Here is a 21,987-nt window from a genome sequence, read left to right as displayed (position 1 = left end):
ACACTTGTGATTTAATATTGTAAAACGATAAAATATAAAAACTTCCCGCGGGGGGGTGGAGTGAATACTTTTTATAGACACTGTAAGTCACTGGTCAGACCATGCTTGAAGAATTGTGCATTGGAGAGGGTCCAGAGGATGTTCACGAGAATGATCCTGGGATTGAAAGGGTTAACATACGAGTTGCATTTGATGGCTCTGGACCTGTAGTCACTGAGTTTAGAATAATGATGGGGAGAGTTCTGATTGAAACCTATCAAACATTGAAAGGCCTGGACTGAATAGATAGAGAGATGATCCCTATACTGGGGGAGTCTACGACCAGAGAATAGAGGGGTGCCTCTTCAGAACAGAGATGAGGAGGTATTTCTTCAGCCGGGGGTGGTGAATCTGTGGAATTCGTTGCCACAGACAGCAATGGAGGTTAAGTCATTGGGTGTATTGAAAGTGGAGGTTCATAGGCTCTTGGTTAGTCAGGGTGTCAAATGTCACGGGGAGAAGGCAGGAGGGTGGAGTTGAGAAGGAGAATAAATCAGCCACGGTGGAGTGGCAGAGCAGACTTGATGGGCCAAATGGCCTAATTCTTGTTTTATAAGATCATCAGTGCAAAGATAGCACAGAGCCTGTTTCTCGGTGGGGGGGGGTGCTAAAAAACATAGGGCAGCAGTTTAAGATCGGAAGAGAATGACTTAAAAGGGCCATCAGTGGCAACTTCTTCATGCAGAGGGTGGTGTGTATTTGGAATGAGTTACCAGAAACAGTGGTTGAGGTGGCCACGCTGGCGATGCTTAAACGTTTCCGGGTAAGTATATGAATAGGTGCGGTTTAGAGGGCTGTAGGCAGGTGGGAAAGGGCCTGTTTGGTGCTGTTTAACTCAATCCATGACTCTTGTTCTTCGTTGCAATCCTTCCCTCTCTTCAAGGCATGCGTCCTCTGAAACGACATCAGCAGGCGGACCCTTTGGAAGAGGCTGCCAAGGTCTTCAAACCGGATGATTCGGAAAATGCTGGTGGATCTGGAGGACTACCCTTGAGGTGTGTGGAGGGGACATAATGGCTGCCATGTGAAGTGTACGGATAAAGCATGACATTGTCTGCTTCTGTGGTACCAGAAATGGGTTCCACCGTTCATTCTGAAAGAAATGTGCTGGACTTACAGATACAGTCACGCATCAGGGAAACTGGCCCTTCCAACCGGTCCCTGCTGACCCACTTCCCTATCCGAACTAGTCCCATGTTTACCCACATCCCTCAACCTTTCCCTTTGAGAACTGCAGAGCACAGGTTGAAAGTGAGGGGACCTGGGGGCAACTGTTTCACCCAGGGAGTGTTCTATTTATGGAACGTGCTGCAGGAAGTGGCTGTGACAGGTGCATTAACTGTGGATGGGAAAGGGTTCAAGAGCCAGAGGTCCAACTCAAGCAGTTGGGATTGGTTCAAACAGGGATCTGGGGCCGCACAATTCCAACGTAGAGACAGAGGGATGCCAGATTTGAAGCATGGTGTCTGTGTGCAAGAGAATCAGCAGCAGTCAGAGTTCCTGTCTCCCCCACCTGGCCTAAGGCAAGAGATGATTTGTTCATTTGTGGGTTGGGATGGTCTAAGGAACGGAAGAACACATTTACAGTGTATGATGGACGATCAAAAGAAATCAGGACTGTGGCCAACTGTGGCAGGTATGTTGTAGACATCACTAAGTCATGGCTGAACATTATAGCTGGGAGCTTAATGTGCAAGAGATTGCATTGTATCGATAGGATAGGCAGAAAGGCAGAGGAGGTGGTGTTGCTCTGTTGGTGAAAATACAAATCATTAGAAGGAGGTGACATGGGGTCAGAAGGTGTTGAATCAGTGCAGATAGAGCTAGGGAACTGAAAGACCCTGATGGGAGTTGTATACAGACCCCTGAACAGTAGGATGTAGCGTACAAATTACAATGGGAGATAAAATATGCATGCCAAAAGGGCAATGTTACAATAGTCATGGGGGTTTCAATATGTAGGTAGATTTGGAAAATTAGGTTGGTGCTCGATTATAGGAGGGGAAATTTCTAGAGTGCCTACAAGATGGCTTTTTAAAGCAGTTCGTGGTTGAGCCCACTAGGGGATCAGTTATTCTGGATTGGGTGTTGTGCAATGAACTGGAATTAATTAGCAAGCTGAAGGTAAAAGAACCCTTAGGGGCAAATGATTATAATATGATAGAATTCACCCTGAAATTTGAGAAAGAGAAGCTAAAGTCAGATGTATCAGTATTACAGTGGAGTAAGGGGAATTACAGAGACATGAGAAAGGAGCTGGCCAGGATTGATTGGAAAACAACACTGGCAGGGATGATGGCAGAGTAGCAATGGCTGGAATTTCTGGAAGCAATTTGGAAGGCACAGGATATATACATCCCAAAGAGGTAGAAGTATTCTAAAGGAAAGATGACACAACCATGGCTAACAAGAGAAGTCAAAGCCAACATAAAAGCCAAAGAGAGGGCATATAATAGAGAAAAGATTAGTGGGAAGTTGGAGGATTAGGAAGCTTTTAAAAACCAACAGAAGGCAACCAAAAAAGTCATTAAAGAGGTAAAGATGGAATACAAAAGTAAGCTGCCAATAATGTTAAAGAGGACACCAAAAGATTCTTCAGATACATAGTGTTATTGGTTAGGATGAATAGTGGACCACTGGAAAATGACGGTGGAGAAGTAGTGATTGGATATCATGAAATGGTGGATGAACTGAATTGACGAAGGGTCTTGGCCTGAAACGTCGACTGCACCTCTTCCTAGAGATGCTGCGTTCACCAGCAACTTTTGTGTGTTGCTTGAACTTCCAGCATCTGCAGAATTCCTGTTGCTTGCGATGAACTGAATAAGTAGTTTGCATCAGTCTTCACTCTGGAAGACACTGGCAGTAAGGTAGAAGTTCAGGGGGCATGACGTTTGTGAAGTTATCATTACTAGAGAGAAGGTTCTTGGGAAACTGAAAGGTCTGAAGGTGGATAAGTCACCTGAACCAGATGGTCTACACCCAGAGTTCTGAAAGAGGTGACTGAAGAGATTGTGGAGGCATTAGTAATGATCTTTCAAGAAGCACTAGAATCTGGAATGGTTCCAGAAGACTGGAAAATTGCAAATGTCACTCCACTCTTCAAGAAGAGAAAAGGCAGAAGAAATTATAAGCCAATTAGTCTGAAATCAATGGTTAGGAATATGTTGGAGTCTATTATTAAGGATGAGGCCTTGGGGTACTCGGAGACACATGATAAAATAGCCCATAGTCAGCATGGTTTCCTCGAGGGAAAATCTTCCCTGAGAAAACTGGTGGAATTCGTTGAAGAAATTACAAGCAGGATAGATAGGAGAGTCAGTAGATGTGGTGTACTAGGATTTTCAGAAGGCCTTTGACAAGGTGCCACACATGAGGCTGCTTAACAACTATGAACCAATGGTATTACAGAAAAGATTCTAGCATGAGTAAAGCGGTGGCTGATTGGCAGGATGAAAAGAGTGGGAATAAAGGGAGCCTTTTCTGGCTGGCTGCCAGTGATTAGCTGTGTCCCACAGGGGTCTGTGTTGTGACCGATTCTTTTTACCATATGTATGTCAATGATTTGGATGGTGCCATTGATGGCTTTGTTGAAAAATTTGCAGATGATATTAAGATAGGTGGAGGGACAGGTAGTTTTGAGGAAGTAGAGAGGCCACAGAAGGACTTGGGCAGATTAGGAGAATGGAAGGGATATGGTCATGCACTTTGATGGAAGAAATGAAAGGGTTAACTATTTTCTAAATGGAGAGAAAACAAAAAAAAAATACTTTGGAGCAAAGGGCCTTGGGAATCATTGTGCAGGATCCCTGAAGGTTCATTTGCAGGCTGAGTTTGTGGTGAGGAAGGCAAATGCAATGGTAGCATTCGTTTCAGGAGGACTAGAAATTAAAAGCAAGGATGTAATGTTGAAACTTTATAAAGCACTGGTGAAGCCTCACTTAGAGTATTGTAAGCAGATTTGAACTCCTCTTAGAAAGGATGTGCTGAAACTGGAGAGGATTCAAAGGTTCATGAAAAAGATTGCAGGATTGAATGGTTTGTCAACTGAAAAGTGTTTAATGGCTCAGGGCCTGTATTCACTGGAATTCAGAGAATGACTGGTGACCTCATTGAAACCTATGGAACGGTGAAAGACCTTGATTAGATGGATGTGAAGAGGATGTTTCCTATAATGGGAGAGTCTAAGACCACAGGACACAGCCTCAGAATTGAGGCATGTCCTTTCAGAACAGAGATGAGGAGGAATTTCTTTAGCCAGAGAATGGTGAATCTGTGGAATTCTTTGCCACAGGCAGCTGTGGAGGCCAAGTCTTTATGTATAGTTAAGGCAGTGGTTGATAGATCCTTGATTGGACAGGGCAGGGGGAAGGCAAGAGATTGAAGCTGAGAGGAAAATTGGATCAGCCACGATTAAACGGCAAAGCAGAGTCGATGGGCCAAATGGCCTAATTCTGCTCCTATATCTTGTGGTCTAAGTTGGCTATTCTCATTGCTTACGTCTGTATTTTGTCCTTGTCTTGTCACGCCCGCCCTCCAAACTGAAGTTAAAAGGAAATATCTGAGAATTGTGCCATTTCAGAGACATATGCCCTTGTTGTAATAATTTGGATCATATGTGTGTGCAGATACAGGACTTGCACATAAGATAAAAATACATGGAGATGGGGAAATGTTATTCGCATGGATAGAGGGTTGGTTCGCCAACAGAAGATTGGGAGTTGGGTGTCTCTCTGATTGGCAGTTGAGTGGTGAGCAGAGTACAGTTGGGGTCACTGCAAATATTTATCATCTACATTAAACATTCGGTAGTATAGACTGGGTGCAGCATATCCAAGTTTACTGATGACACTAAACTGAGTAGAAAAGCAAACTGAGTTGTACAGAGGATATGGAAAGTCTGCAGAGAGATATTGATAAGTTAAGTGAATGGGCAAGGGTTTGGCAGATGGAGTACAATGTTGATTAAATAGGTCATCCACTTGGGAAGAAAAAAATAGAAGATCAGCTTATTCAAATGTTGAGAGACTGCAGCGTGCTGCTGTGCAGAGAGCCTTGGGAATGTTTGTGCATGAATTGAAAAGATTGGTCTGCTGATACAACCGTTTATCAAGAAGGCAAATGGAAGGTTGTCTTTCAGAGATCAAGGGATAAATTTCAGAGTAGGGAGGGTGAGGCTGCACCACAAGTACTGGTCTTAACTTGAGAAAAGGTACACTGGCTACGGCCGTTGCAGAGGAGTTTCACCGGATTGATTCCAGAGGTGAGGGATTCTACTCTGTGAGGAGAGATTGAGTCACCTGGGACTGTACTGTCCCAGTATAGTACAGAATTCAAAAGAATGAGAGGGGATCTTCTAGAAACATATAACATTCTGAAAGAGATGGATAAGATAGAGGCAGGAAAGTTGACTAGAAGAAGGGGACATAGCCTCAAGATTTGGGGGGTGGGGAGTAGATTTCTGACAAAGATGAGGAGGAACTGCATTTTTTCGAGAGTGTCGCATGTTTCAATGTAGGTGTGACCATTAAAGCAAATCTTCAGTGAATCTGTGGAATTCTCTGCCCAGGAAAGCAGTAGAAGCTACCTCATTAAATATATCAAAGATACAGTCAGATTTTTGCATAGCATGAGAATTAGGGAAAAAAGGACTCTGGTATGTTTTGTAACTCCTGAAATTAATTGAAAGAAAACCACTGAGCCAGGGGATGAGTGTGTACTTTGCTTTTCACCATCACCCAGGTCATGTTCCCTCTCAGTGCTGCCATCAGGGTGAACGCAGAGGAGCCTCGGGTCCCAGTTCACCAGGTTCGGGAGCAGTTATCACCCCTTCACCCATCAGGCTCTCAAACCAGAGGGCATAACTTCACCCACTGCATCACTGAACTGTTCCCACAACGTATGGACTCACTTTAAGGACTCTTCATTTCATGTTCTTGATAGTTATTACTGCTATATTATTATTGTTGTGGTTTGCTATTTCTTTCAGCTTGTTGTCTTTTGCACACTGGTTGTTAGTGAGGTGCGTGCGTATGATACCACGGCACAATGACTTCTGTCATTGATGTACTTCAGAGCTCAAAGTACTGAATTTATCAAAGTACGTATTCTTTGCACAACCTTGAGATTCGTCTCCTTAGAGGCAGCCACAAAACAAACTCAATAAAGCCCAACAGAACAAATGAACACAGTTGAACAGCCAGTGAACAGAGGGGAAAAACTAAACTGTGCAAACAATCAAAGTAAGCAAGTAGCATTCAGAACTGAGTCTGCAACCAATCCAGAGGCCCACAGCTTCAGCTCAGTGCGGTTCAGTCCCTCTCAACCCCCCGAACACTGCTGTGGCATCATTCAGTAACTTTCTTAATTTGCCTTCCATTTACTTTATTGCAAGGAATGTAGCATACAAATGATTTGAAATCCATCCACCAGGTTGTAGTTGTCTCAGTCAATAACAACCCCACAATACTGGCCCTCCCTGTTTTTACCGCATACAAGCCCAACGTGGCTTGTCGGTTGTTGTATTTCACCATTACAAATGTCTGTTACTAGTTTTCACATTGTAAATCTCAAGGCTTGTGTCACTGTCATCATCAGATTTCTCATCAGCACACAGATTAGTGCTCTTTTTCAAACTGCAACTTGACTTTTAGCTTTTTCTCTTCCCTGTGTTGTCCATTTATCCACCTGACACGTGCTTTGTATGTGTCCAATTACACTCGCAAAACTAGCACTCATTTCTCAGTGACTATTTCCTTTGTTTCATTATCTTTTGTGCAATCAAACACGTCTAGCTTTCTGATGTAACCAGCCATTTCTGCTTTTTATTTATTATTATCACCTGGTGATGAACCCGTGAATCTTGTGTGGTTTCTGCTTTATTTTTAATCAAATGTCTTGCTGTGCTTATGAAGGGAGTGGGGTGGGGGGGGGGAATGTGCTGCACTTTTTAAATTCGAACATCTCTTTCTCCCCTTTGTGAAGAAAAGACATGCTGCACTTCAATGGGTAGGTAGTTGTCCCAGGCTCAGTTTAAGACTTGCCCATCACCACTGTTACGATTTGTAACTCCAAACCATAAAACTAATTGAAAGAAAAACACAGGAGCCCAGGGGTAAACTTATTTACGTAGTTTCTTTACTATAGTGAGGTGCAGACCATAGAAACCATAGAAACTACAGCACAGAAACAGGCCTTTTGGCCCTTCTTGGCTGTGCCGAACCATTTTCTGCCTAGTCCCACTGACCTGCACATGGACCATATCCCTCCATACACCTCCCATCCATGTAACTGTCCAATTTATTCTTAAATGTTAAAAAAGAACCCGCACTTACCACCTCGTCTGGCAGCTCATTCCATACTCCCACCACTCTCTGTGTGAAGAAGCCCCCCCTAATGTTCCCTTTAAACTTTTCCCCCCTCACCCTTAACCCGTGTCCTCTGGTTTTTTTTCTAACCTTGCCTCAGTGGAAAAAGCCTGTTTGCATTCATTCTATCTATACCCATCATAATTTTATATGCCTCTATCAAATCTTCCCTCATTCTTCTACGCTCCAGGGAATAAAGTCCTAACCTATTCAACCTTTCTCTGTAACTGAGTTTCTCAAGTCCCGGCAACATCCTTGTAAACCTTCTCTGCACTCTTTCAACCTTTTTTATATCCTTCCTGTAATTTGGTGACCAAAACTGAACACAATACTCCAGATTCGGCCTCACCAATGCCTTATACAACCTCATCATAACATTCCAGCTCTTACACTCAATACTTCGATTAATAAAGACCAATGTACCAAAAGCTCTCTTTACGACCCTATCTACCTGTGACGCCACTTTTAGGGAATTTTGTATCTGTATTCCCAGATCTCTCTGTTCTACTGCACTCCTCAGTGCCTTACCATTAACCCTATATGTTCTACCTTGGTTTGTCCTTCCAACGTGCAATACCTCACACTTGTCTGCATTAAACTCCATCTGCCATTTTTCAGCCCATTTTTCCAGCTGGTCCAAGTCCCTCTTCAGGCTCTGAAAATCTTCCTCACTGTCTACTACACCTCCAATCTTTGTATCATCAGCAAATTTGCTGATCCAATTTATCACATTATCATCCAGATCATTGATATAGATGACAAATAACAATGGACCCAACACTGATCCCTGTGGCACACCACTAGTCACAGGCCTCCACTCAGAGAAGCAATTCTCTACTACCACTCTCTGGCTTCTTCCATTGAGCCAATGTCTAATCCAATTTACCACCTCTCCATGTATACCTAGTGACTGAATTTTCCTAACTAACCTCCCATGCGGGACGTATGACATGGTGACATAATAACGTATGCCATTCACATACTTTTACATATAACCCATAATGTATTATGAAAACAAAGAATGCTTAATCAAATGATATTTACAATATTACTGGAATATCACTGAAAAAGTAAATACACAACAGGCTCCACTCCAATTTGCCTACTGTCACAACAGGTCAACAGCGGATGCCATTTCATTGGCTCTTCACCTGGACAGTGAAGATGTTTACATCAGGATTTCTTCAAAAACTAGAACAGAATCATCCCCTCAAATCTAATCAATAATCTCCAAGATTATCTCCTTGTGCAACTGGATCATTGATTTCCTCACTTATAGACCCTGGTTAGTTTGAAATGGCAACAACATCCCCTCCACAATCACCATCAGCACCTTGAGTCTATGTGCTCTACTCACTTTACACTTCTGCCTGTGAGGCTAAGCACAGCTCCAGTGCCATTACTGTCATTGGCCGAATCAAAGGTGGTGACAAATCAGTATATAAGAGGGAGATTGAAAATCTGGTTGAGTCGAGCCACAGCAACAGCCTCTCACTCAATGCCAAATACCCCCTTCATCTAGGCCATGCTCTCTTCTCATTACTACTATCAGGCAGGACTTACAGAAACCTTGGGTCCCACCCTGCTCCACTAGTATCAGGAACAAATATGCTACAACCATCAAGCTGCTGAACTAGTATGGAGAACTTCCCTGACTTCAACTTTGAACTGTCTCCATAACCTAAGAATAGTGAAGGCATCCGTTAGTCTTGCGAGACCATGGATCTGCGCCTGGAAAGTCTTCACTCTCCAGGGCACAGGCCTGGGCAAGGTTGTATGGAAGACTGGCAGTTGCCCATGCTGCAAGTCTCCCCTCTCCACGACACCAATGTTATCCAAGGGAAGGGCATTAGGACCCATACAGCTTGGCACCGGTGTCGTCGCAGAGCAATGTGTGGTTAAGTGCCTTGCTCAAGGACACAACACATTGCCTCGGCTGGGGCTCAAACTCACAACCTTCAGGTCGCTAGTCCAATGCCTTAAACACTTGGCCACGTCCATAACGTCCAGACTCACTTTCAAGTAGTCTACAACTGATGTTCCTGATATTTATTGCTAATTTATAATTGTTTTTTTCTCTTTTTTGCATTTGCACAATTTGTCTTTTGCACATCGGCAATTTGCCAGTCTTTGCTATATACAGCTTTTCATAATTTCTAATATGTTTCTTTATTTTTCCTGTAATTGCCTGCAAGGAAATGAATCTCAGGGTAGTATATATAACATACAGTTTCCGTACTTTGATAACAAATTTACTTTGAGTTTGAAGGTAGGTGGAGCTGAGTCCTCGACCAGGATGATAACTAGACCTGCTCTTTCCCCACCCGCTGATGTCTGGCAGCCCACTGCTGAAACCAGGCGAACTGAATAGTGAGGCGTACGGGCCAGATGTGATGGAGCGTCTGTCAAAGCTGGAGAACTTGCTGCGGACACAGGGTCGGAGTGGCCTGCCCCTGCTGGGCACACCCAAGGCCGAGAGGCAGGAACTCCTCAGGAAGCTGGAGGAGAGCCGGCGTCAGATCCAGGTACACAGGGGAAGGGACAGGGTGATGTCAGCCCGGGGTCAGATCCAGGTACACAGGGGAAGAGACGGGGTGATGTCAGGCCGGGGTCTGGGTGCACAGGGGAAGGGACGGGGTGATGTCAGGCTGGGGTCTGGGTGCACAGGGGAAGAGACGGGGTGATGTCAGGCCGGGGTCTGGGTGCACAGGGGAAGGGACGGGGTGATGTCAGGCCGGGGTCTGGGTGCACAGGGGAGGGGACGGGGTGATGTCAGGCCGGGGTCTGGGTGCACAGGGGAGGGGACGGGGTGATGTCAGGCCGGGGTCAGATCCAGGTACACGGGAGGGGACGGGATGATGTCAGGCCGGGGTCTGGGTGCACAGGGGAGGGGACGGGGTGATGTCAGGCCGGGGTCTGGGTGCACAGGGGAGGGGATGGGGTGATGTCAGGCCGGGGTCTGGGTGCACAGGGGAAGGGATCAGGTGATGTCAGGCCGGGGTCTGGGTGCACAAGGGAGGGGACGGGGTGATGTCAGGCCGGGGTCTTGGTACACAGGGGAGGGGACGGGGTGATGTCAGGCCGGGGTCTGGGTGCACAGGGGAGGGGACGGGGTGATGTCAGGCCGGGGTCAGATCCAGGTATACGGGAGGGGACGGGGTGATGTCAGGCCGGGGTCTGGGTGCACAGGGGAGGGGACGGGGTGATGTCAGGCCGGGGTCTGGGTGCACAGGGGAAGGGACGGGGTGATGTCAGGCCGGGGTCTGGGTGCACAGGGGAAGGGACGGGGTGATGTCAGGCCGGGGTCTGGGTACACAGGGGAAGGGACGGGATGATGTCAGGCCGGGGTCTGGGTGCACAGGGGAGGGGACGGGGTGATGTCAGGCCGGGGTCTGGGTGCACAGGGGAGGGGACGGGGTGATGTCAGGCCGGGGTCTGGGTGCACAGGGGAGGGGACGGGGTGATGTCAGGCCGGGGTCAGATCCAGGTATACGGGAGGGGACGGGGTGATGTCAGGCCGGGGTCTGGGTGCACAGGGGAAGGGATCAGGTGATGTCAGGCCGGGGTCTGGGTGCACAAGGGAGGGGACGGGGTGATGTCAGGCCGGGGTCTTGGTACACAGGGGAGGGGACGGGGTGATGTCAGGCCGGGGTCTGGGTGCACAGGGGAGGGGACGGGGTGATGTCAGGCCGGGGTCAGATCCAGGTATACGGGAGGGGACGGGGTGATGTCAGGCCGGGGTCTGGGTGCACAGGGGAGGGGACGGGGTGATGTCAGGCCGGGGTCTGGGTGCACAGGGGAAGGGACGGGGTGATGTCAGGCCGGGGTCTGGGTGCACAGGGGAAGGGACGGGGTGATGTCAGGCCGGGGTCTGGGTACACAGGGGAAGGGACGGGGTGATGTCAGGCCGGGGTCTGGGTGCACAGGGGAGGGGACGGGGTGATGTCAGGCCAGGATTCCTGCTCCCCATCACAGCACAGTGATCACTGGAGTGGAGTGGGGTGGAGAGGGAGGGAACTGGGGAGATGGACACAATACTATTTCGATGCTGCAAATATACAGCAACACAGCCTCAACAGGTCAGGCAGTATCTACAGAGGGACAAAAACATTCTATGTTTTGGGCAAAGACCTTTCATTGGGGTGTGGTTGGAGGGAGAGGGGAGAATTTGGCAATTTTCCTGTTCCTTATCTTGCCTAGTGGCCCTTGGGTTAGAGAGAGGGGCATCCCTGTACGCTGAGGGAACTGGATGTCAGAGACCCCATCTGACTGCACAATACTCCCCCACCCCCCCCACCATGTGTGTGTGTACACCCAGCTCCTGGAGCGGAGGCAGCAAGAACTCGAGAAGGTCATCAGTGCACAAGAAACCACGGGGACTGGAGACGGCCTCCTCCCCTCTGGCAAGGACCCCATCCTGCATAAGAGCTCAGTGGCTAAGAAAAGGAACCAAGCCATCGTCACCCCTTTACAGCGTATGTTGCGTGGGTGAGGGGTCCAGGAGGGAGGGAGACCGATGCGTGGGTCTGTCCTTGTACCTCCTCCCTCTTCCATCAGCCTATATCTACACCCTCTAAACCCTGCTCCCTTCTCTACCCCCATTCTGTCGTCAGCCCCCCTTCCCTCCTTCGTCCAACTCCCTTAACTCTCCCCCCACCCCCTCATTGTTCCTCCAACCCCCACCCTTCCCCTGCCTTGTTCACCCTGACGGTTGTGTGTGCCTCTGCTCTCTTGCAGGCATAGACAATACTGAGTGTCTCCAAACCGGGGACGTGCTGGTGCTGAAGCACAAGGTGAGACGGGGAGGGGTGGAGGGTAGGGGTTGGAGGGATGGGTGTGGGAGAGGAGGGGTTAGTACCACCCACCAAGGAGAGAGAGGCTGTCTTGTGTTCAACCAGGTCAGGTCACTCTACGTACCCAGGGCCACACTGTTGATGGATGAGATGGAGATGGAAGTGTTAACTCCGGGCGTCTCCTTCAAAGCTGCCCTCTCAGGGACACCCTCAATGAGAGTGTGGCTGAGGGGATGAGAGAGAGACTGTTATCCAACTGCAGTCTCCACGCCACCTCTCTCTCCCACCTCCTCCTCTGCTGCCTGCGGAGGGGCAGGTAACTGATAGGTGAGGAGTACGAACCTGACCAGTTCTTCCCTGCCTCTCTGCGCCGGACCCCAGGGAGGGCAGGCTGATGTGGGGAGTGTGTGTGAGTGAGGGGTGACCCGTGTCTGCCCTCACCTCACCTCCACTTGGGACCCTGTGGATGAGGGAAGTGTGTTGGAGTGGTGAGTGGGTGCTGACTCCAACCCCTGTCTCTCCACCACCTCCAGGACAATGCGAAGGAGGAGCAGGGGGGTGGTGCAGAGCTGGTGCTGGATGTACAACTTGCTGAACAGCAGAAGGAGCAGATCCTGGCCGTGCTGAACAAGGGCTCCCTCCGCCAGCTCAAGACCTTGCAGAGGGTGGGAGACAAGACCGCTCAGCTCATCCTTGGCTGGAGAGAGCGCCATGGGCCATACTCGCAGGTACAGGCTGAGGGCTGGGGGGTGGGATTTCATACAGCTCACACGGTGTGAGAAGCAGGTGGGACAGTCCGCATCACAGGTACATGGGGTAGACTGCTGTAGGTGGTTACATAGAAACATCAAAACTTAGAAAGCCAGCAGCGCAATACAGGCCCTTCGGCCCCCAATGCTGTTCCGAACATGTCCTTACCCTAGAAATTACCTGGGGTTACCCACAGCCCTCTATTTTTCTAAGCTACATGTACCTATCCAGGAGTCTCTTAAAAGACCCTAAAGACCACCATCGTCGGCAGCCCATTCCACGCACTCACCACTCTCTGCGTTTTTAAAAAAAAACAACTTACCCCAACATCTCCTCTGTACCTACTTCTGCACCTTAAAACTGTGCCCTCTCGTGTTAGCCATTTCAGCCCCGTGAAAAAGCCTCTGACTACCCACACAATCAATGCCTCTCATCATCTTATACACCTCTGTCAGGTCACCTCTTATCCTCTGTCGCTCCAAGGAGAAAAGGCCGAGTTCACTCAACCTATTCTTGTAAGGCATGCTCCCCAATCCAGGCAGCATCCTTGTAAATCTCCTCTGCACCCTTTCTATAGTTTCCTTATCCTTCCTGTAGTGAGGGGACCAGAACTGAGCACAGTACTCCAAGTGGGGTCTGACCAGGGTCTTGTATAGCTGCAACATTACCTCTCAGCTCTTGAACTCAATCCCACGGTTGATGAAGGCCAATGCACTGCATCTTTGAGTGTCCTATGGACTTGGACCCCAAGATCCCTCTGATCCTCCACATTGCCAGGAGTCTTATCATTAATACTATATTCTGCCATCATACTTGACCTACCAAAATGAACCACCTCACACTTATCTGGGTTGAACTCCTTCTGTCACTTCTCAGCCCAGTTTTGCATCCTATCAATGTTCCACTGTAACCTCTAACAGCCCTCCATACTATCCACAACACCCCCAACCTTTGTGTCATCAGCAGATTTACTAACCCATCCCTCCACTTCCTCATCCAGGTCATTTATAAAAATCACGAAGAGTAGGGGTCCAAGAACAGATCCCTGAGGCACACCACTGGTCACCGACCTCCATTCAGAATATGACCCGTCTACAACCACTCTTTGCTTTCCGTGGGCAAGCCAGTTCTGGATCCACAAAGCAATGTCCCCTGCCTCCTTACTTTCTCAATAAGCCTTGCATGGGGTACCTTATCAAATGCCTTGCTGAAATCCATATACACTACATCTACTGCTACCAAGTTCCTGCCTGATAGCTTCATATTTCCCCTTTCTCCAATTAAATGCTTTCCTAACTTGTCTGTCCCTATCCCTCTCCAATGCTATGGTAAAGGAAATAGAATTGTGATTGCTATCTCCAAAATGCTCTCCCACTGAGAGACCTGACACCTGACCAGGTTCATTTCCCAATACCAGATCAAGTACAGCCTCTACTCTTGTAGGCTTATCTACATATTGTGTCAGGAAACCTTCCTGAACACACCTAACAAACTCCACCCCATCTAAACTCCTTGCTCTAGGGAGATGCCAATCAATATTGGGGAAATTAAAATCTCCCATCATGACAACCCTGTTATTATTGCACCATTCTAGAATCTGTCACCCTATCTGCTCCGTGAAGTCCCTGTAACTATATAAAAAAAAAGCACCCAGTAGAGTTATTGACCCCTTCCTGTTTCTAACTTCCACCCACAGAGACTCAGTAGACAGTCCATCTATGACTTCCTCCTTTCTGCAGCCGTGATGCTCTCTGATCAGCAGTGTCATGCTCCCACCTCTTTTGCCTTCCTCCCTGTCCTTTCTGAAACATCTAAATCCTGGCACTTGAAGTAACCATTTCTGCCCCCGAGCCATCCAAGTCTCTGTAAAGGCCACAACATCATAGCTCCAATTACTGATCCATGCTCTAAGTTCATCCACTTTGTTCATGATACTCCTTGCATTAAAATAGACACATCTCAAACCATCGGACTGAGCACGTCCATTCTCTATCACCTGTCTATCCTCTCTCTCGCACTCTCTCCAAGCTTTCTCTATTTGTGAGCCTTCCTCCGTCTCTTCAGTTCAGTTCAGTTCCCACCCCCCGGAAATTCTAGCTGAAACTCTCCCCAATAGACTTAGCAAACCTCCCTGCCAGGATATTGGCCCCCTCGGATTCAAGTGCAACCTGTCCTTTTTGTAGTTACGCCTGCCCCAAAAGAAATCCCAATGATCGAGAAATCTGAATCCCTGCCGCCTGCTCCAACCCCTCAGCCACACATTTATCCTGCACCTCACTCTATTCCTATACTCACTGTCGCGTGGCACAAGCAGTAATCCCGAGATTACTACCTTTGAGGTCCTACACCTCAGCTTCTTCCTAACTCCCTGCAGCCTGTTTTCAGGACCTCCTCCCTTTTCCTACCTATGTCCTTGGTACCAATAACCACAAATGGCTTCTCATCTTCCCACTTCAGGATATCGTGGACACGATCAAAAACATCCTGGACCCTGGCACCTGGGAGGCAAACTACCATCCGTGTTTCTTTCCTGCATCCACAGAATCGCCTGTCTGACTCCCTAACTATAGTGTCTCCTATCACTGCTGCCATCCTCTTCCTTTCCCCACCCTACTGAGCCACAGGGACAGACCTTGTGCCAGAGGCGCAGCCACTGTTGCTTCCCCCAGGTAGGCTGCCCCCCCCCCCCCAACAGTAATCAAACAGGAGTACTTATTGTTAAGGGGGACAGCTACAGGGGTACTCTCTCGTATCTGACTCTTGCCCTTCCCTCTCCTGACTGTTACCCACTTATCTGTCTCCCGAGGACCCAGAGTGACTACTTGCCTATAGCTCCTCTCCATCACCTCCTCACTTTCCCTGACCACATGAAGGTCATCGAGCTACAGCTCAACTCACCTGGTGCAGATGTGGCCGTCCGGGAGGCTGGGAGTCTCCCAGACACCCCTCATCCAACACCCAGTACAAGACACTGGCCTCACATACTTCCTGTACCTATTCTTCACACGTAACTTACCTTGCCTCGACATGTTTTCGCCGAAGCCCCGTTGAGCCAAAGCCCTCCTGCTCTGACTCCCCCTATATCACCCGCTCTGTGAAGCTGTCTTCTTTTTAAATTCTTCCTGCTGGTTTAACTCGCTGACGTCCACATGCCTGCGCAGTTGTGCCACAATGTTGCGGGGGGTGGAACTGATGGGTGGCAGGGAATGGACAGATTATGGGGTGAATGTGTGTGCAGAGAGACCATGAGACATGCGAGTGGAATTTGGCCTAGCAAGTTCGCTCTGCTATTCCATCCTGGCTGATTTATTATCCCTCTCAATGCCTTTTCCTGCCTTCTCCCTGTAACCTTTGACGTAAGAATCTACCAGCCTCCGCTTTAAATATACTCAATGACTTGGCTTCCACAGCCATCTTACTAAAGAAGTGCCTCCGCATCTCTTTTCTGAATGGAAGTCCCTCTATTCTGAGGCTGTGCCCGCTGTTCCAGGATGCCCTCACCATAGGAAACATCATCTCCACTTCCACTCTGACTAGGTGTTCCAGTGAGATTTCCCCCCCAACCCCCATCATTATTCTAACCTCCAGTGAGTACAGGCCCAGAGACCTCTAACGCTCCTCATACTCTCCAATGCCAGCATGTCCTCTCTTGCACAAGGGGCCCAAACTACTTACAATACTCCAAGTGAGAGCTCACCAGTGCTTTATAAAGTCTCAACATTACATCTTGCTTTTATATTCTAGTCCTCTTGAAATTAATGCTAGCATTGCATTTGCTTTCCTCACCACACTCAAATCGGCAAATGAAACTTCTGAGAATCTTGCACAAGGACTCCTGGGACCCTTTGCATCTCTGAATTTTCTCCTCGTCAAAGAGTCCATGCCTTTATTTCTTCTACCAAAGTGCATGACCGTATATTTCCTGACGCTGTTTTCCATCTGCCACTTCTTTGCCCATTCTCCCAAATTGTTTCAGTCCTTCTGCAACCTCCCTTCCTTCCTCAAAACTACCCATCTTCGTATCATCTGCAAAGCCTTTCATTCTGTCATCCAAATCATTAACACAAAAAGAATCGGTCCCAACACCAACCTCTGCAGAACTCCGCTCATCACAGGCAACCAACCAGAAAAGGCTCCCTTCATTCCCACTCTGCCTCCTGCCAATCTTCTATCCATGCCAGTATCTACTCTGCCTGACCATGGGTTCTTACCTTAAGCAGTCTTACCTTGTCAAAGGAGAATCCATTCTCCTTTGTCTATCCTGCTTGTTATTTCCTCGAAGAATTCCAACAGATTTGTCAGGCAAGACGTTTTCTTAAGAAAACCATACTGACTTTGACCCATTATTTCATGTGCCTTCAAGTACCCTGAAACCTCATCCTTAACAATGGACACTAACATCTTCCTAACCACTGAGGTCAGGCTAAATGGACTATAATTTTCTTTCTTCTGCCTTCCTCCCTCTTAAAGTGACATGAGATTTGTAATTTTTCAGTCCTCTGGAACCATGCCAAAGTCTAGTGATTGTGAAAGATCATTACTAATGCCTCCATAAACTCTTCAGCCCCCTTTCAGAACCTTTCGGATGTAGTCCATCCGGTTCAGTTAATTGATCTCGAGGGGGTGGGAATGGACGGTCGATTGTGGAGGGGTGGGGTTAGGCTGAGTGGGAAATGGATGGACAGATTGTGCAGGGGTGGGATTAGGGTGAGTGGGAAACGGATGGACAGATTGTGGAGGATTGGGTTTAGGGTGAGTGGGAAACGGACGGACAGATTGTAGAGGGGTGGGGTTAGGGTGAGTGGGAAATGGGCAGATTGTGGAGGGGTGGGGTTAGGGTGAGTGGGGAATGGATGGACATTGTGGGGTTAGGGTGAGTGGAAAACGGACGTACAGATTGTGGAGGATTGGGGTTAGGGTGAGTGGGGAATGGACGGACAGATTGTGGAGGGGTGGGGTTAGGGTGAGTGGGAAATGGACGGATTGTGGAGGATTGGGGTTAGGGTGAGTGGAAAACGGACGGACAGATTGTGGAGGATTGGGGTTAGGGTGAGTGGGGAATGGACGGACAGATTGTGGAGGGGTGGGGTTAGGGTGAGCGGGAAATGGACGGATTGTGGAGGATTGGGGTTAGGGTGAGTGAGAAATGGACGGACAGATTGTGGAGGGGTGGGGTTAGGGTGAGTGGGGAATGGATGGACAGATTGTGGAGGATTGGGGTTAGGGTGAGTGGGGAATGGACAGATTGTGGAGGATTGGGGTTAGGGTGAGTGGGGAATGGACGGACAGATTGTGGAGGGGTGGGGTTGGGGTGAGTGGGGAAATGGACGGATTGTGGAAGATTGGGTTTAGGGTGAGTGGGAAATGGATGGATTGTAGAGGGGTGGGGTTAGGGTGAGTGGGAAATGGACGGATGATTGTGGAGGATTGGGGTTAGGGTGAGTGGGAAATGGACGGACGGATTGTAGAGGATTGGAGTTAGGGTGAGTGGGAAATGGACAGACAGATTGTGGAGGGGTGGGGTTAGGGTGAGTGGGAAATGGACGGATTGTGGAGGGGTGGGGTTAGGGTGAGTGGGAAATGGACGTACAGATTGTGGAAGATTGGGGTTAGGGTGAGGTGGGGAACGGATGGACAGATTGTGGAGGGGTGGGGTTAGGGTGAGTGGGAAATGGACGGACGGATTGTAGAGGATTGGAGTTAGGGTGAGTGGGAAATGGACAGACAGATTGTGGAGGGGTGGGGTTAGGGTGAGTGGGAAATGGACGGATTGTGGAGGGGTGGGGTTAGGGTGAGTGGGAAATGGACGTACAGATTGTGGAAGATTGGGGTTAGGGTGAGGTGGGGAACGGATGGACAGATTGTGGAGGGGTGGGGTTAGGGTGAGTGGGAAATGGACGGATTGTGGAGGATTGGGGTTAGGGTGAGTGGGAAATGGACGGATTGTGGAGGATTGGGGTTAGGGTGAGTGAGAAATGGACGGACAGATTGTGGAGGGGTGGGGTTAGGGTGAGTGGGGAATGGATGGACAGATTGTGGAGGATTGGGGTTAGGGTGAGTGGGGAATGGATGGATTGTGGAAGATTGGGGTTAGGGTGAGGTGGGGAATGGATGGACGGATTGTGGAGGATTGGGGTTAGGGTGAGTGGGAAATGGACGGTTGATTGTGGAGGGGTGGGGTTAAGTTGAGTGGGAAATGGACAGACGATTGTGGAGGGGTGGGGTTAGGGTGAGTGGGAAATGGACGGATTGTGGAGGATTGGGGTTAGGGTGAGTGGGAAATGGACAGATTGTGGAGGGGTGGGGTTAGGGTGAGTGGGAAATGTACAGATTGTGGAGGGGTGGGGTTAGGGTGAGTGGGTAATGGACGGACAGATTGTGGAGGGGTGGGGTTAGGGTGAGTGGGAAATGGACGGATTGTGGAGGATTGGGGTTAGGGTGAGTGGGAAATGGACAGATTGTGGAGGGGTGGGGTTAGGGTGAGTGGGAAATGGACGGACGATTGTGGAGGGGTGGGGTTAGGGTGAGTGGGAAATGGATGGATTGTGGAGGATTGGGGTTAGGGTGAGTGGGAAATGGACGGATTGTGGAGGATTGGGGTTAGGGTGAGTGGGAAATGGACAGATTGTGGAGGGGTGGGGTTAGGGTGAGTGGGTAATGGATGGACAGATTGTGGAGGATTGGGGTTAGGGTGAGTGGGAAATGGAGAGATTGTGGAGGGGTGGGGTTAGGGTGAGTGGGAAATGGACGGATTGTGGAAGATTGGGGTTAGGGTGAGTGGGAAATGGATGGATTGTGGAGGGGTGGGGTTAGGGTGAGTGGGTAATGGACGGACAGATTGTGGAGGATTGGGGTTAGGGTGAGTGGGAAATGGATGGATTGTGGAGGATTGGGGTTAGGGTGAGTGGGAAATGGACAGATTGTGGAGGGGTGGGGTTAGGGTGAGTGGGTAATGGATGGACAGATTGTGGAGGATTGGGGTTAGGGTGAGTGGGAAATGGACGGATTGTGGAGGGGTGGGGTTAGGGTGAGTGGGAAATGGACGTACAGATTGTGGAAGATTGGGGTTAGGGTGAGTGGGAAATGGATGGATTGTGGAGGGGTGGGGTTAGGGTGAGTGGGAAATGGACGGACGATTGTGGAGGGGTGGGGTTAGGGTGAGTGGGAAATGGACAGATTGTGGAGGGGTGGGGTTAGGGTGAGTGGGAAATGGACGGATTGTGGAGGATTGGGGTTAGGGTGAGTGGGAAATGGACAGATTGTGGAGGGGTGGGGTTAGGGTGAGTGGGTAATGGATGGACAGATTGTGGAGGATTGGGGTTAGGGTGAGTGGGAAATGGAGAGATTGTGGAGGGGTGGGGTTAGGGTGAGTGGGAAATGGACGGATTGTGGAAGATTGGGGTTAGGGTGAGTGGGAAATGGATGGATTGTGGAGGGGTGGGGTTAGGGTGAGTGGGTAATGGACGGACAGATTGTGGAGGATTGGGGTTAGGGTGAGTGGGAAATGGATGGACGATTGTGGAGGGGTGGGGTTAGGGTGAGTGGGAAATGGACGGACGATTGTGGAGGGGTGGGGTTAGGTTGAGTGGGAAATGTACAGATTGTGGAGGGGTGGGGTTAGGGTGAGTGGGTAATGGACGGACAGATTGTGGAGGGGTGGGGTTAGGGTGAGTGGGAAATGGACGGATTGTGGAAGATTGGGGTTAGGGTGAGGTAGGGAATGGATGGATGGACGATTGTGGAGGGGTGGAGTTAGGGTGAGTGGGAAATGGACATATCGCGGAGGTAGGATGAGTTGGGGAATGGACAGATTGTAGGGGTAGGGTGAGGTGGGGAATGAATGGACACACTGTGGTTTTCCCACACAGATTGGGGCAGGACAAGGAGATCAGGGTTCAGTGCGTTTCTGGACCCCTCTTCCACCCCCCCCCCCGCACCACCAGTTCTCACCACAGTCCCCCTCCCTCTCTCTGCAGATTGAGGATCTCGCCAAGATCGGCATGTCAGCCAAGTTCCTCTCCACCTTCATGAAGGTGAGAAGTCATGGGGCATAAACAAATGACAGAGGGGCTGGTGGCAGGTCAGCTGCATGAGGCTGTTTCACCTCGCGTAGCAGGAGATCTGCGGGAGAGAACCTCTCTCCCAGACGTTTGGGAGGGGAGCTTTTTCCCAGCGGGTTGTGGGACGGTGTACCTCACTGCAGGGGGATTGTGGAGTGGAGGGAGCCTCCCATCAGGAGGTTTGTGGAAGGGAGCCCATGTTGGTGAGTCTGCCCTTGAAGTGCTGGTCACCATGCTGGTGGAAAGAGTGTGGTGAAGATTTACAAGGTTGCTGAGACTCGAGTTTTGGAGGGAGGTTGGGCGGGTTGTGATTTTATTCCCTGGGGCATAGGAGACTGCGGGGTGACATTAGAGGTGTATAAAACTGAGGGGCACAGATAGGGTGAATGTGCACAGTCTTTTCCCCGGGGTTGGGGAAATCAAGACCCAGAGGGCACGTTTAAAGTGAGGGAAGGGAGATTTAATGGGGACCTCTTTCATAAATGGAACAGGCTGCCAGAGGAAGTAGCTGAGGCAACGACATTAACATGTAAAAGAGACTTGGACAGCTGCGTGGGTAGGAACGGTTTCGAGGGATGTGGGTCAATTGTGAGCAGACGGGACAGGTTCAGATGGGGATCGGAGTCAGCGTGGACTGGCTGGGCTAAAGGGCTCTTTCTGTGCTGTGTAACTGACTCACGATGGGCTATAACACTCTGCCTCTTTCCCCTTCCCCACCCCTGCGTGTAACACACTCTCTCTGTCTCACAGGCCAACGCTCTCAGCTGCCTTGCCAAGTGACAGTGTCGGTTTCAGAAGCCCCCTCCCCCTTCAGGGTGTGGGGTGAGAGAAGGAGCAGCTTTCCTGGTGTACATCAGTAATGATGGCTTGTATCATAATGTTTTATGTTGGAGGCTCTACCCAGCCTCTGTGTTTTACGCGCAATTTAATAAAGGTTTTTTTATACAACTCTAAAACAGCTGTGAGTCCTACACGAGT

General features: G+C 49.3%; 1 protein-coding gene across 1 annotated transcript; it reads left to right on the top strand.

The window, feature by feature from the left end:
* Positions 1-924: 924 nt before the first annotated feature.
* On the top strand, positions 925-21,953 carry LOC140205371 (kinesin-like protein KIF22). Its single transcript, XM_072272966.1, has 7 exons — positions 925-1,034; positions 9,748-9,931; positions 11,725-11,881; positions 12,144-12,199; positions 12,733-12,927; positions 20,926-20,982; positions 21,760-21,953. The coding sequence occupies exons 1-7, from the start codon at positions 925-927 to the stop codon at positions 21,787-21,789; spliced, it is 789 nt and encodes a 262-aa protein (XP_072129067.1). The 3' UTR covers positions 21,790-21,953.
* The last annotated feature ends 34 nt before the right edge of the window (positions 21,954-21,987 follow it).

This window comes from Mobula birostris, chromosome 11 (genome assembly GCF_030028105.1).
Source record: "Mobula birostris isolate sMobBir1 chromosome 11, sMobBir1.hap1, whole genome shotgun sequence".
Classification (NCBI taxonomy): domain Eukaryota; kingdom Metazoa; phylum Chordata; class Chondrichthyes; order Myliobatiformes; family Myliobatidae; genus Mobula; species Mobula birostris.
This window is presented reverse-complemented; position numbering and strand designations above follow the sequence as displayed.